The sequence below is a fragment of the Oncorhynchus kisutch genome, linkage group LG4, assembly GCF_002021735.2.
Source record: "Oncorhynchus kisutch isolate 150728-3 linkage group LG4, Okis_V2, whole genome shotgun sequence".
In the NCBI taxonomy this organism is placed as follows: Eukaryota; Metazoa; Chordata; class Actinopteri; order Salmoniformes; family Salmonidae; genus Oncorhynchus; species Oncorhynchus kisutch.
In genome coordinates, this window is record NC_034177.2 from 55278314 (window position 1) to 55293056 (window position 14743).

The 14743-nt window shown below is 41.7% G+C and overlaps 1 protein-coding gene across 4 annotated transcripts in view; it reads right to left on the reverse strand.

Annotated features, from left to right (window-relative positions):
* smoc2 (SPARC related modular calcium binding 2) overlaps positions 1-14743 on the reverse strand; it is an 82530-nt gene that overhangs the window by 22132 nt on the left and 45655 nt on the right. For 2 of the 4 annotated variants that reach the window (XM_020481324.2, XM_020481325.2), the window contains exons 8-10: positions 9608-9794; positions 9411-9467; positions 8584-8666 (exon numbers count right to left, since the gene is read on the reverse strand). In XM_020481324.2, coding sequence (XP_020336913.1) covers positions 8584-8666; positions 9411-9467; positions 9608-9794 — 327 coding nt within the window. The remainder of the gene's footprint in view (positions 1-8583; positions 8667-9410; positions 9468-9607; positions 9795-14743) is intronic. The other 2 variants (XM_031823243.1, XM_020481326.2) reach the window with 1 other exon arrangement.

Consider the following 14743-nt stretch of genomic DNA (forward strand, 5'->3'; position numbering starts at 1 on the left):
AGGGCCCCCAAAATGCTAGAGCCGGCTCTGACTCCAAACAAAAGAACATGAAAAAATTTACTGAACTCGTAAATGATGGTTATGAAATAAACCAGAACGTGTTTCTCACAAGTGTAGCATGTTGTAAACTCTGTAAACAAAGTTTCCACTCAAAGAAGGAGAACGGTAAATTACTGTAGGCTAATTATTACATGCGTTAATTAACGAAAACAATCCAAGATGGCATAGCAGTTAGGCGTCTTTGTCTTCGTCTTGTCGTGTATATATATTTTTTCTTCGCATATATTTCGTATATGTTTTTAAAATATTTTATACCCTCAACTCCAACAAACTCTCTTGCAACCCGCCTCCCCAATGTGGTATGGATCTGCTATTTTTACTTTAGAACTGGAACCCCCAACAGAAGCTAGTCAGCTAACTAGCTACTAGCTACTGCTAGCGGTCATCAGCTAACCTTTAGCCCGGACAACTCCTGCCAGTCAGCGCAACGCGATTCAACTCAGAGCATATCGGACTCTGTACAGCGCGATTCAACCCACAGCATACCAGCGCAATTCAACCCAGAGCTCTGAACCTTTTCAGCTGGATCATCGCAGATAGCTAGCTGCTACCTGAGTGGCTACTCCTGGCTAATGTCTCTGCCCCGAAGTAGGCGCCAATTAGCCTGGAGCTAGCCTATGCTAGGCCCATCTCCCAGCTAGTTGAAGAGGTCCATCAGCCACTCCTTGGGCTACAATAACAATACCTATTTTGCCAATTGGCCTGGACCCCTCTTACTGCCGATACGCAGCCCCGCCGAACCTTCCCGACTGGACTACCGATGTAAACCGCCTGAGGGGATTTTCAACAAGCTCCTCCGTCGCGACGTCCCCTGAATGCCCATCTGCTAGCCTGCTATTCGCGGCCTGCTAGCTGTCTAGAGCATATCGGACTGTTAGCTGAAGAGGTCCATCAGCCAATTTTCTTGGGCTACAATACCTATTTTGCCAATTGGCCTGGACCCTTTTACTACACGGAGCCCTTCCGGTCCATCACAACTGGTCTGACGACGTAACTGCCCGAAGGGGCTACAACTGACTCTTCCATCACGACGTCCCCCTAAGCACCTTCTGATAGCCTGCTAGCCCGGCCCACTAGCTGTCTGAATTGCCGTGTCTCCAGTCCGCCTAGCTACTCACAAGACTCCATGATCACTCGGCTACGCATGCCTCTCCCTAATGTCAATATGCCTTGTCCATTGCTGTTTTGGTTAGTGATTATTGTCTTATTTCACTGTAGAGCCTCCAGCCCTGCTCAATATGCCTTAGCTAACCCTTTTGTTCCACCTCCCACACATGCGGTGACCTCACATGGTTTAAATGGTGTCTCTAGAGACAATACCTCTCTAATCGTCACTCAATGCCTAGGTTTACCTCCACTGTATTCACATCCTACCATACCCTTCTTTGTACATTATGCCTTGAATCTATTCTTCTGTGCCGAGAAACCTGCTCATTTTACTCTCTGTTCCGAACGCACAAGACGACCAGTTCTTATAGTCTTTAGCTATACCCTTATCCTACTCCTCCTTCTGATCCACCTCTACGCAGACAACACCATTCTGTATACTTCTGGCCCTTCTTTGGACACTGTGTTAACAAATCTCCAGACGAGCTTCAATGCCAATGACTTGAATATGTGGACAACTACAAATACCTAGGTGTCTGGTTAGACTGTAAACTCTCCTTGCAGACTCACATTAAGCATCTCCAATCCAAAATTAAATCTAGAATCAACTTCCTATTTCGCAATAAAGCATCTTTCACTCATGCTGCCAAACATACCCTCGTAAAACCGATTCTTGACTTCAGCTATGTCATTTACAAAATAGCCTCCAACACTCTACTCAAGCAAATTGGATGCAGTCTATCACAGTGCCATCCGTTTTGTCACCAAAGCCCCATATACTACCCACCATTGCGACATGTATGCTCTCGTTGGCTACTCCTCACCTTCATTTTGTTGCCAAACCCACTGGCTCCAGGTCATCTATAAGTTTTTGCTAGGTAAAGCCCCGCCTTATCTCAGCTCACTGGTCACTATAGCAGCACCCACCCGTGGCACCCGCTCCAGCAGGTATATTTCACTGGTCACCCCCAAATCCAATTCCTCATTTGGCCACCTTTCCTTCCAGTTCTCTATTGCCAATGAATGGAACAAATTGCAAAAATCACTGAAGCTGGAGACTCATATCTCCCTCACTAACTTTAAGCACCAGCTGTCAGAGCTGCTCACAGATCACTGCACCTGTACATAGCCCATCTGTAAATAGCCCATCCAACTACCTCATCCCCATACTGTATTTTTTTTGCTCCTTTACAACCCAGTATCTCTACTTGCACATTCACCTTCTGCACATCTATCACTCCAGTGTTTAATTTCTATATTGTAATTATTTTGCCACTATAGCCTATTTATTGCCTTACCTCCCTTATCTTACCTCATTTGCACACACTGTATATAGACTTTATTGTGTTATTGACTGTATGTTTGTTTATTCCATGTGTAACTCTGTGTTGGTGTTTGTGTCACACTGCTATGCTTTATCTTGGCCAGGTCACCGTTGTAAATGAGAAAGTGTTCTCAACTAGCCTACCTGGTTAAATAAAGGTGAAATAAATCAAATGTAAAAAATGTAACTAAATGATGGGGATTAATGGTACATTTACCAGGCCTACTTTTGACACGTAATGGAGAATTTACAAAAATAAACAATCAAAGGGCAAATAATTCACACAATGAATGCGCAAGACTTAGAGGGAGACACCTGAGCGCATTCTGGACAGCTGAGTGTATGCATTCTGGAGAGAGATTTGCCATATTTTAGCTACACACCCCTCCCATTCTTGTCTCAACATTTTAAATTATACTCAAGACACATTATCTTCACACATATTTTAGATGCTTTTCACTGACAGCCGCAACTCAATACTCAGCTAGGCCTTTTGCCATGTGCAATTGCCGATTGCAGGCTTCCCAAATAGGCATAGGCCTACATGATTGTGATTTTAAATATTCCACAGCAAATTTTTTAAATAAGCTAATGATTCTCTATGGCTAAGTCATGCTCTCTGGTGAAATATTTTGAATAATTGTATTTCGACTGAAGTAATTATATAACTTTGGAAAAACATCAATTTACTTTAGGGCAAGCCAGCATCCGAACAGTGTGCTGTGCACCCGCCAACTATCCTTTCTAATTCACAAGTGGCTGAAATCAGAAATCTGTATGTAATGCCAAAATGCTCATATCACCGCCGTAACAATGGGAGTAGTTGTCCCAAAGGCGGGAAGGAAGGCGGCAAGCTTATAGGGTTGCATATTAAGCCTGTAGAAACGCATTGGGCGTATTCTGGACACATTTTGGTGTGAGTGAGCCCTCTCACTTCGCCTCTACCTCTCTGCTGAAACTATCTCACCTGAGAAAGCAGAAAGCATCCGAGTGAGTGAAACAGGGCCCCTCTGTCTATATGTAGCCCATGTATCAGAGGCTGTCTGGTGTTGAGAATATTATATTTATTATTTTTTATTTGTTTCTGCCTGCTGCCTGGAGTGTGAATAAGAATGAAAGCTGTTTTCAAGGCAGACGTCTTTTAACACAGTTGTGAAAGCAGTGTCAATCGGCTTAGCCATACCCTTATGCCTTATTAAACCAGATCAGTAGATTATGCCATTTTTCCTGCTTCATTGTTTACCTAAAGCTGCCCAACGCTAAACACACTACTGACCAAGCTCCCTTGGTCTGAATCTTACACACTATTAAAATGGCTGTCATCCCATTAGAGGCTGGGTTTACAGATGAATTGAAGTGATAGTTCACCCAAATTCAAAACATTTCATATGTTTTTCCTTACCCTTTAAGCAGTCTTTAGACAAGAAGAGACAGCAATCCATGATTTGGTTTTGTTTACCTGGCTGCTCTCATCAAATGCTAACTTTGGTTTTTAGACTAAAATGCTGAAGGTGACTGAAACTAAAGGTGACAAAACTAAAGCATAGATTTGTCCAAAGACTACTTACAGAGTAAGGTAACCAATATGTAATTGGTGTAATTTCCTGTCAAGTATCAACAATATTTTCCTGTAGCCAACTCATCTTACTTTTGGTAACAATTTCATATGGGAAACACTGAATATTTTCACAACAGATACTTTAACTTCAATATAATCTGTACTGAATGGCATTCCTGTACTAAAAAAAAACTAAAAAACAACCAGGAGTCCCTCTTGGGATTTCCCCTGCCCACACCTATCTATCCCTGTCGTCCATCCATCTTCCACTAACTATCCATGGTATCCCCCATACTTCCTGTCCTTCATTATCTTTCCCTCTCTCACACATACGGTTTCACTTCCATCCTCAACTGGCAATTCCTGTCACCGGCCTATTTCACATCTCTCCCTGTTAGTCCCTGATTACATACCTCACTAATTAGCATCTGTCTCCTCTCTATCACACACAAACACACACACAATGTGAGGGGTTGTGGGAAATATCAAGCCAGCCTGTGTCAAGCATTTCATGGATAAACACTAATGATGTCAACAAAGACACACACAGGCACTGTGTTTCTGCCCCTTGTGTTGGGATCAGCAGACAGGGTAAACTGCTGTGAAACCAACATGGTCTCATTAGAATGTCAAAATAGTCATATCTAACCATTACGTAGTAATATGTCACCTAAACTGACATATTACTTATATTACTTACATGTTACTTATAGTAACCAGGTTTCCATCCAACCATTTCATGCGGATGAATTACCTGATGCAAAAAAACAGCAATTTTGGCTGTGAAATTTCCCAAATGTCGACAAAACAGAATAAGTTACGATAATTTTTTTGTTGGTTAAATAGAGTCATAATTGAGGTTGAAACGCATCATGTCGAATTAAACTTGGAGTCACGAGATGATATACTACGTTCTACCACAACCACAATGTGGAAAAGCATTTAAAGGCAGATGAAATAAGTTATGATGAACTTCATAATTTATTTCGTAAGTTTATAAGTTATGGTGGTTAAGTGCACAGTGATTACCTTCATGCACAATTACATCGGTAGAGTAAAATGGGATGGAAACATATTGAACTTCGTATTTTTTATTCGGTACACAGAAACTTTAAGCGCAAAAGTGCTTTCATGTGCACTACGTCATCACACAACTTTTTATCAGCGGGAAATCTGGTGGGATAATGCACATATCATTTCTTATGGACTTTAGAACATTTGCATGAAAATCTTTCGCCAATAGTGACATATTCATTATATTTTACTTGGAGTGACATTTTATTTACAGTGCCTTGCAAAAGTATTCAGACCTCTTGGATTTCTTCACATTTTATTGTGTTTCAAAGTGAGATTCAAATGGTTTAATTGCCAACAATTTACACAAAATAGGTCAAAGTGGATTTTTTTTTTCTTTCTCAAATGTAGTTGTTAGATAAGTATTCAGCCCCTTTGTTTAGGCAAGCCTAAATTAGTTCCAGAATAACATTTGGCTTAACGAATCACATAATAAATTGGACTCACTCTGTGTGAAATAATAGGGGATCACGTGATTTTCGAATGACTAACCCTTCCTCTGTCCCCCATAGATAGAACATCTGTAAGGTCCCTCAGTCAAGTATTGAATTTCAGCACAGATTCTAAAGCCTCATAAAGACTGGTAGATCGGTAACAATAGCAAATCAGACACAGAATATCTCTTTAAGCATGGCCAAGTTAATAATTTTGCTGTGGGTTGTTTGGGTATATGGGACCCATTTTCAATGTTTACTAAAATAAAAATGATACAATTCATAATTTTTTCAACCTGAGACTCATTGGCCTTGGCTTATTTTCTGTGAAGAACATCTAAAAGAAAACATTTTCATTGAATGCACACTGTGCACCCCCCTACACATTTACATTACATATGTGGTGTTCGGGTCCACTGGTCCCGAGGGTAATAAAAGTGTGGAAAGTGTGTGTGTGTGTAGGTGAAAACAAGTAAAAATTAAACAAAAAGGTTTGCTGTGTGCCTTCAGTCTGTCTTCCTCCTCTCTGGGCTTGCTGTTTCAACATAGCACCAAGCACCAAGAACCTGTCTATCTCCCTGCATGTCTGCCTGTCTCCAGCTTTTCACGCACTCTTTACCCTTTGTAGTGTGTGAACCTGCACAATATTATTACAATACATGATTTGTATGACAATACATTACGCTTTTTTACTTCACACAAGCTGGGACTGCAGCTCATCAAGAGGAAGCTGATGATGGCAGGAACAGTATGTAAAAACAAGCCAGAGCTCCCACCTCAGCTGTTGAATACACAGAACAGGCCTATCAATTCCTCTAAGTTTGTGTTCATGGCTGACACGTCCCTAGTGTCCTACATGCCAAAGAAAGACAAAAATGTGGTACTCATGAGTACGCTCCATAGGGATGGGAGAATCTGTAGCTAGGAACATCTAAAGCCAGAAAATGAGAGGTGGACAATTTAGACAAGCTGGTGACTGGCTATAGCTGCAAAATAAGAACCCCACACTGGCCACTTGTGATATTCTTCAACATCTTGGACATCTCGGCATAAAATGCGTTTGTCATCTGGATGGCGTTGAACCCAGATTGGAACAGAGGGAAGCTCCAGAGGAGATAGCTCTTTCATAGTGGAGCTGGAAAAGGTATTGGTAAGACCTCAAATCCAGAGGAGGCAACATATCCCAAGGACCCCAGATTTTGCAGCCATCGTGAGGGGGATTCAGGAGGAGGATGCTGGTGCCACATCCGCCCGACGCACAGAACCAACAACTTCAATACCAGAAGTAAGTGTGAGCGAAGTTGTTGCATGTGTGTGTGTGTCTGACTCTCCTACCTTGGCCTGCTGTAACTATATATGTGAGTGAGTGAGATGTTAATACAATTCCTGAACTAAGTGTTTTCATCATTCGAGATTGCAGCCGGTAGCAACAAGAAGTGTGTGGACCCATGAAGGACAGGAAGACACAGTACACATGCATCAAGTGCAAGAAATACATTTGCAACACACACAGTACAACTCTGTGGTGTGTAGACCAGCCTTCATTTGTATTCAATGGGTCTCATTTATCATTTCCATAAAATACCTTATGTAGAATGGGTCCTTCCGATTTGTTCAGTTCATAGCAATAAACATTAATAGTGATGAAAATCTTGTTTCATTTATATTTGTTCAAGATAAATGTGATTTAATCCACATATGTCTGGATTAACAAAAAAAAAACTAATAGCACTTTTATTTATACATGTGATCTAGATGAGGTAAATAGCTAATATGAACCATGTATGTTGTCTATATTCCTCGTAATTGATATAAGCCAACATCTAAGTATGAAGTATTTTTATGTAAATTGTTACGGCTGTATTGTTTTAAAAACCCAATCATGTTGTGGGTCCATCAGACCCGCAAACATTGGGTGAATAACAAAAACATGAACTCCACACAAGGGTTAAATCACCCAGACACATCAAAGATACAGTCGTCCTTCTGAACTGACCTGCAGGACAGGAATTCAACTGCTTAGGGTTGAGGCAATTGGTGATTTTTAAACATTCAATGACTGTGATGGGAGAAAACTGAGGATGGATCAACAATATTGTAGTTACTCCACAATAATGACATAAATGACAGAGTGAAAAGAAGAATACAAATATACAGAATAAAAATATTCCAAAACATGCATCTTGTATGCAACAAGGTACTAAATTAATACTGAAGAAACAAAAACACAGCAAAGGAATACACTTTTTGGCCTAATGCAAAGCCTTATGTTTGGAACAAATCCAACACAACACATCACTGATTAATTGCCTCCTTATTTTCAAACATGGTGGTGCCTGCATCATGGTATGGGTATCATTGTTATCTGCAAATACTGAGGATCAAAATAAATGGGATGAAGCTAAGCACAGGCAAAATCCTAGAGAAAAACCTGCTTCAGTCTGCTTTACACCAGAGACTGGGAGAGGAATTCACCTTTCAGTAGGACAATAAACTACAACACAAGGCCAAATCTACACTGGAGTTGCTTACCAAGAAGACAGTGAATGTTCCTAAGTTGCCAAATTACAGTCTTGACTTAAATCTGCTTGAAAATCTATGGCAAGACTTGACAATTGCTATCTATCCATGATCCCCAACATTTTGACAGAGCTTAAAGAATTTTGAAAATAATATTACACAATCCAGTTGTTCAAAGCTGTAAGTAATCAATGCCAAAGCTGTTTCTAACATCTATTGACTCAGGGATCTGAATACTTATGCAACAACTATATTTTTGTTATTTAATTTCTATTAATCTTCTTCCACTTTCACATAGTCTTTTCATGTAGATTGTTAACAAAAAAAATATATTTAATCAATTTTAATCTAATTTTCTAACACAATAAAATATCACTATATAGTGATATATTAGTTACATAGCATAGTTAGGGTCAGAGACAAGTTGGTTAGGATTAAGATTCCACAATGTGTTCCAGAGAGGAAAGAGGAAAGAGACCATGTAGACTTAATCTACCCAGACCCACCTTGAAGATGTCTGCTTCTGTAATGGTCCTTCGGTTTGGTGGGATGGGCTCTGGCGTTGCCATCACACTTTGGTTGCTCATATCTGTGATACACAATGTAAAGAACTATTAATGTTGTTCAGTTCACTCTTATAGTTAAATTAACAATGCTATAATTCATCCCCCATCTCCCCATGCAATCAAATGTCAGCAGTTTAAAGTCCCACTTAATCTAGAAATATTACTGTGGCTAAATACTTTCCCTGCAACTTTGAGAGAGGGTGAGAAGCTGCTCCCAAAACAGGAAGAGAGAGAGAGAGAGAGAGAGAGAGAGAGAGAGAGAGAGAGAGAGAGAGAGAGAGAGAGAGAGAGAGAGAGAGAGAGAGAGAGAGAGAGAGAGAGAGAGAGAGAGAGAGAGAGAGAGAGAGAAGGAAATTGTGTGTGAGATAGAGGGAAACAGAGAGCGTGGGACACAGGGATGTCTTTCATGCCCTCCCTTGGAAAACTCTAGAGAGCGAAGCCCCGATTGCCACTGCTGTGCCATGCGTCCTGGCCAAGAACAGACTAATGCGCTGTCTGGCGCAATGCCTGGGGCCCTGCCTGGGGCCTTGTTAATCCGATACCTAGCTCTGCATCATTCCCCCCGCTCATTAAAACTGTACCCGCACGCATGCCCCTTCTTTGCCAGCCTCGCCGACCCGTGAACCCCACACTCAACCTCACCAACCGCTCAATCACACACACAGCAGTGCCCATGATGGACCACTTAGCTACTGGTGACTGGCACTCAGTTTAATGTGTGATTGGACTCTATAGGAAATGTGGATGTGAGGGCATTCTGTATGTACCTGCATGTACGTTGGTATGTAGTTGCATCTGTACACTTGGAAGCTTCAGGACGTACACTATACAAAGCAGGACACAAAGCAGGGTACCCAATAAGACGATATATCGATATCCTACTGTAATACAGGTTGAAAACTTCCATCTCCAGCCCCCAGTCTTTGTAGCTGTACTGTCAAAGTGGGCAGTGCCAGTCTCTCACCTGGTGGAGGTGCCAGGAATGGGCCGCCCTGTGTCCACCAGCACACACCAGCAGTACCCGGTGGACGGGTGACACTGGACAGGTTTGTAGAGGCCCCCTTGGGCACAGTCGGGCACGAACACCGCCTCATTCTTGTGCTGCCGTGCTTCCTCCTGGGCCGACTGCTGCTCCTGGTCACATGATGAGGCTGAGGGGTCAGGGGTAAGAGGATGAGCAGCGAGAACAGATCAGAACATCTCAAGTCAGCGCAGTGAAGATGGTCCACCTTGGTATATAGACACTCAAACACAGTACACCTGGAGAAGATTAATTTAACTTCTTATGGCTTGGGGGCAGTATTTCGACATCTGAATGAGAAGCGTGCCCATAGTAAACTGCCTGTTACTCAGGCCCAGAAGCTAGGATATGCATATAATTGGTAGATGTGGATAGAAAACACTGTTAAAATAATGTCTGTAAGTATAACAGAACTGATATGGCTGGTGAAAACCTGAGGAAAATCCATCCCAGAAGTTGGATTTTTCTGATGTGGGTATTTTCAATTGAATGCCTATAGAGTGTCTAATGGGTTAGGACCCAGATTGCAGTTCCTATGGTTTCCACTAGATGTCAACAGTCTTTAGACATTGTTTCAGACTTGTTTTCCGAAAAATTAAAAAGAATGAGACCTTTCTGTCAGTGGACTGTAGAATCATGCAGTGCTGGATGCGCGCGTGACCGAGTGTGCCTCCCTCGTTGTTTTTCCTTTCTATTGAATACGCTATTGTCCGGTTGGAATGTTATCGATTTATTTAGACAATTGACAAACTGAGGATTAATTCTAAACATCGTTTGACATGTCTCTATGAACTTTACCGGTACTATTAGGAACTATTCCTCTGCATGTTTTGACCGCCTTTGAGCCAGTGGATTACTGAACAAAACACGCCAACAAAACAGAGTTTTTGGGATAAAAAGAGGGACTTTATCGAACAAAACAAAAATGTATTGTGTAGCTGGGACTCTTTTGATTGCGACCATATGAATATCTTCATGGGTAAGTGATTCATTTTATCACTATTTCTGACTTTAGTAATTCCTTTACTTGGTTGTAAAATGTTTGTATGCTTTTGTAAGCGGGGCTGCAAGAAGTTCATCTTTAAGCCGATGTGTAACACTTGTATTTTTTATGAATGTTTATTATGACTATTTCTGTATTTTGAATTTGGCGCTCTGCAATTTCACCGGATGTTGTCGAGGTTGGTCGCTAGCGGAACGCCTGTGCAAGAAAGGTTAAACACACCATTGTTGTATTTAAGCCCTGACCCAATATAACTGAAGTTTGGACTTATAAAACAAACGCATGCTTTCTTTTCTCTTGACATACCTTCCTATCCATATTCTGCATCAGACCCTAGACCCACACAGAGGATGAACCAGAAGGTAGCAGTTGTAAATAAAGAGTGCCCCGACAGACATGCAGTATTTTGATTTGTATTGTTGTTATTTCTCACATTATTACATACTGCCAAAAATAACTTTTGGATATTAGATCAACGGTCACTCACCAGCATTTCAACCGGAAATCCGACTTTCTGAATTGGAACCTTTATTTGTACCACCCGAGGCATTTCCACTCATCCCAGGGGCTGCTGCAAGACGCCGGCGACGGAGAAGAGGAATATGGAGTGGGCTTTTATTCCGACTCAGGAGGCGTGTATGCTATCCACCGCTTCCGAGTATATTACTTGCTGATGTCTCTGGACAATAAAGTAGACGAGCTCAGGGCGAGGATATTTTTCCAGAGAGGCATTAGGGACTATAACATACTCAGTTTCACGGAATCATAGCTCTCAACGGATATACTACCCCCGTCCATACAGCCAGCTGGGTTCTCCGTACATCGAGCGGACAGGAAGAAAGATCACTCCAGAAGGAAGAAAGGCGGAGGTGTATCATGATTAACTACTCATGGTGTGATTGTGATAAGATACAGGAACTCAAGTCCTTTTGTTCTCTCAATCTGGAATACCTCACAATCAAATGCCGACCACATTACCTCCTGAGATCATTATTTTTGGTCATCGTCATGGCCGTGTATATTCCCCCTCAAGCCGACACCACAATGGCTCTCAAGGAACTACATTGGACTTTGTGCCAACAGGAAACTGCATATCTTGAGGTCGCATTTATTGTAGCTGGGCAATTTAATAAAGCATTTCTGAAGAACCACTACCAAAGTATTTCCTGCCCTACCTGCTCAATAAAAATGATTGACCATTGCTACTCCCCCTTCCGGGGTGGCTACAAGGCCCTACCCTGCCCTCCATTCAGCAAATCAGATCACACCTCCGTTGCACCTCCTTTTCTATAGACAGAAACTTAAACAGTAAGTACCCGTGGTAACGTCGGTCTGACCAATCGGAATCTATGTTTCAAGATTGTTTTGATCACACGGACTGGGATATGTTCCGGGTTGCCACTGAGATTGACATTGACGTATACACTGACTCTGTGGCTGAGATCATCAGCAAGTGCATAGAGGATGTTGTTCCGACTGTTACGATAAGAACTTACCCAAAACCAAAAGGCATGTTAACACTTGCAAGGCTGCAGGCCCAGACGGCATTCCTAACTGTGTCCTCAGAGCATGCGCAGACCTGCTGGCTGGACTGTTTATGGACATGTTCAATCTCTCCCTATCCCAGTCTGTTGACCTCACTTGCTTCAAGATGTCCACCATTCTTTTAGGGATGGGCATTTTACCTTTTTCGACTGTTCGAGTACTTGCATGCTTTTTTAGAGTACTCGAGTACTCAAATAAAATAAAATAAAAAGCTATTTCAGAAAATTGCACATTTATCAATATGCCAACAGCGAGTAACAATGCCTAATTTATCATAACCATTACAGAAAACTCATACTAATTGCTAAATTGACCCATATATATATATATATTCAGTCAATTTATAAAACAAGTGCCATTTAAGATGTACTTATTGAAAACTGTCAAATCAACTGGTTAACATTGTGGAACACAGTCTTCAAAAAGGTAGTAACCTCAGCAGTGTGGCGCTTACTTGTAGAAGCTTTCGCTGTGCAATGGAATAGCTTTGTTTTGTTAATTTTGCAGACAAGACCCCTTATTTCCCAAGCCATGATCACAGTAAAGACACCTATTTTCTAGTAAAAAAACATGTAATATATCAAAATAAAAGAGAACAGAATAGTGCAAAGCCATTCGTGTCTCGTGTCTGGAACAGTTACTCTTAGAGTGATAATGTGAAATAGGCTCAATTTGGCAAGGGTTTACAAACCAAAACCAAACGAAAGTCTTCCTTTTGATAAGCAGATTGAGTTTATTATGCCTGTTCCTTCTACATTGAACACTGCATGGGGATTAATTATGGCCAAGACATCTGTTTGGGGAGTAGGCCTAGGCTTAATGATTCTGATGAAAATACGCTCTTTGTCTTCATCAAACTAATATCTTTTTCCATATTTTCAGTGTGGAACCTGTCTATGTTTAGTCGGGTAATAGTTTGGGCTAACCAATTCTAAATGCCGCTAGCAGTTCGTAGGATCGTCACTAACATTAGTTACCACAAGCACAAAGTCATAAACCCTGCCTGTTTCTACAAGTTTGCTTCTTAAAAATCCAATTTTAAATCTAACCCTGACCTGAACCACACTGTTAGCCTTATGCCTAACCTTAAATAAAAAAAAAGCTAATTTTTGTTTTCATGTATTTTTATGATATAGCCTATTTTGACTTTGTGAAAATTTTGACTTAGTACCAGTACCCTAAACAACTAATGACAAATGTTCCAAATCTACAGTTCATTGTTGGAAACACATATATCCATACTTCAGTCAACCAGTCCATTTAGAATTTGTGATAAAATTGTCATCATTTGGCAAGGAATATAGCTTGTGTTTCCCATCAGTTGGATACGTTTTTATAGGCTTTTATTTCTGTAGGCGTACACAGCACGTGTGTGTAGAGGGAGCAGTCGGAACACAATTGAGTGAGTAGTGAGACATGGAGGGGAAAGGGAATTAAGTGAGCGAACTGTGTGATGCTTGGCTTGGTTTATTTTGTTGTTGTGTCCCTGAAATGCACATGTACAAATGGAACACTAGAGTCAAAGCAAATTAACCTTGTCTTCAAGACAAAATTTAGACCAAATAGTTTTACAGTATTAAAAAAAAATCTCTGGTTACAGATCGAGTTGAGGTCAGTTCGAGTACTCAAGTACTTACTCATGCCCTTCCCTACATTGTTCCTGTACCTAAGAAAGCACAGGCAACTAAACTAAATTACAAATCAACCTGTAGCACACACTTCTGTCATCATGAAGAGCTTTAAGAGGCTCGTTAAGGATATAAGGATCCACGCACACCTCCACCTTACCCAACAACCTAGACCCACTACAATTAGCAAAACACCCCAACAGATCCACGGATGATGCAATAACCATTGTACTGTACACTGCCCTATCCCATCTGGACAAGAGGAATACCTATGTAAGAACTCTGTTCATGGACTACAGCTCAGCCTTCAACACCATAGTGTCCTCCAAGCTCATCACTAACCTTGGGGCCCTGGGTCGGAACCCCACCCTGTGCTACTGGGTCCTGGACTTCCTGACAGGTCGACCCCAGGTGGAGGCTACAACACCTCAGCTATGCTGATCCTCAACACGGGAGCCCCACAAGGGTGTGTGCTCAGCCCCCTCCTGTACTGCCTGTTCACCCATGGCTGCTTGGCCATGCATGTCTCCAACACAATCATAAAGTCTGCAGACGACAACAGTGGTAAGCCTGATTACCAACAAGGATGAGACAGCCTAAAGGGAGAAGGTGAGGGCCCTGTCAGAGTGGTGCCAAGAAAACAACCTCTCCCTGAATATCAACAAAACAAAGGAGTTGAGCCTGGAATTTAGGAGACAGCAGAGGGAGCACACCCCCATCTAAATCAACAAGGTCTCAGTGGATAGGGTGAAAAGCTTCAAGTTCCTCGGTGTGCACATCACTGACAACCTGACAGTGCAGTGAAGAAGGCGCAACAGCGCCTCTTCAACCTCAGGAGGCTGAATAAATTTGGCTTGGCACCTTAGCCCCTCACAAACTTCTACAAATGCACCATTGAGAGCA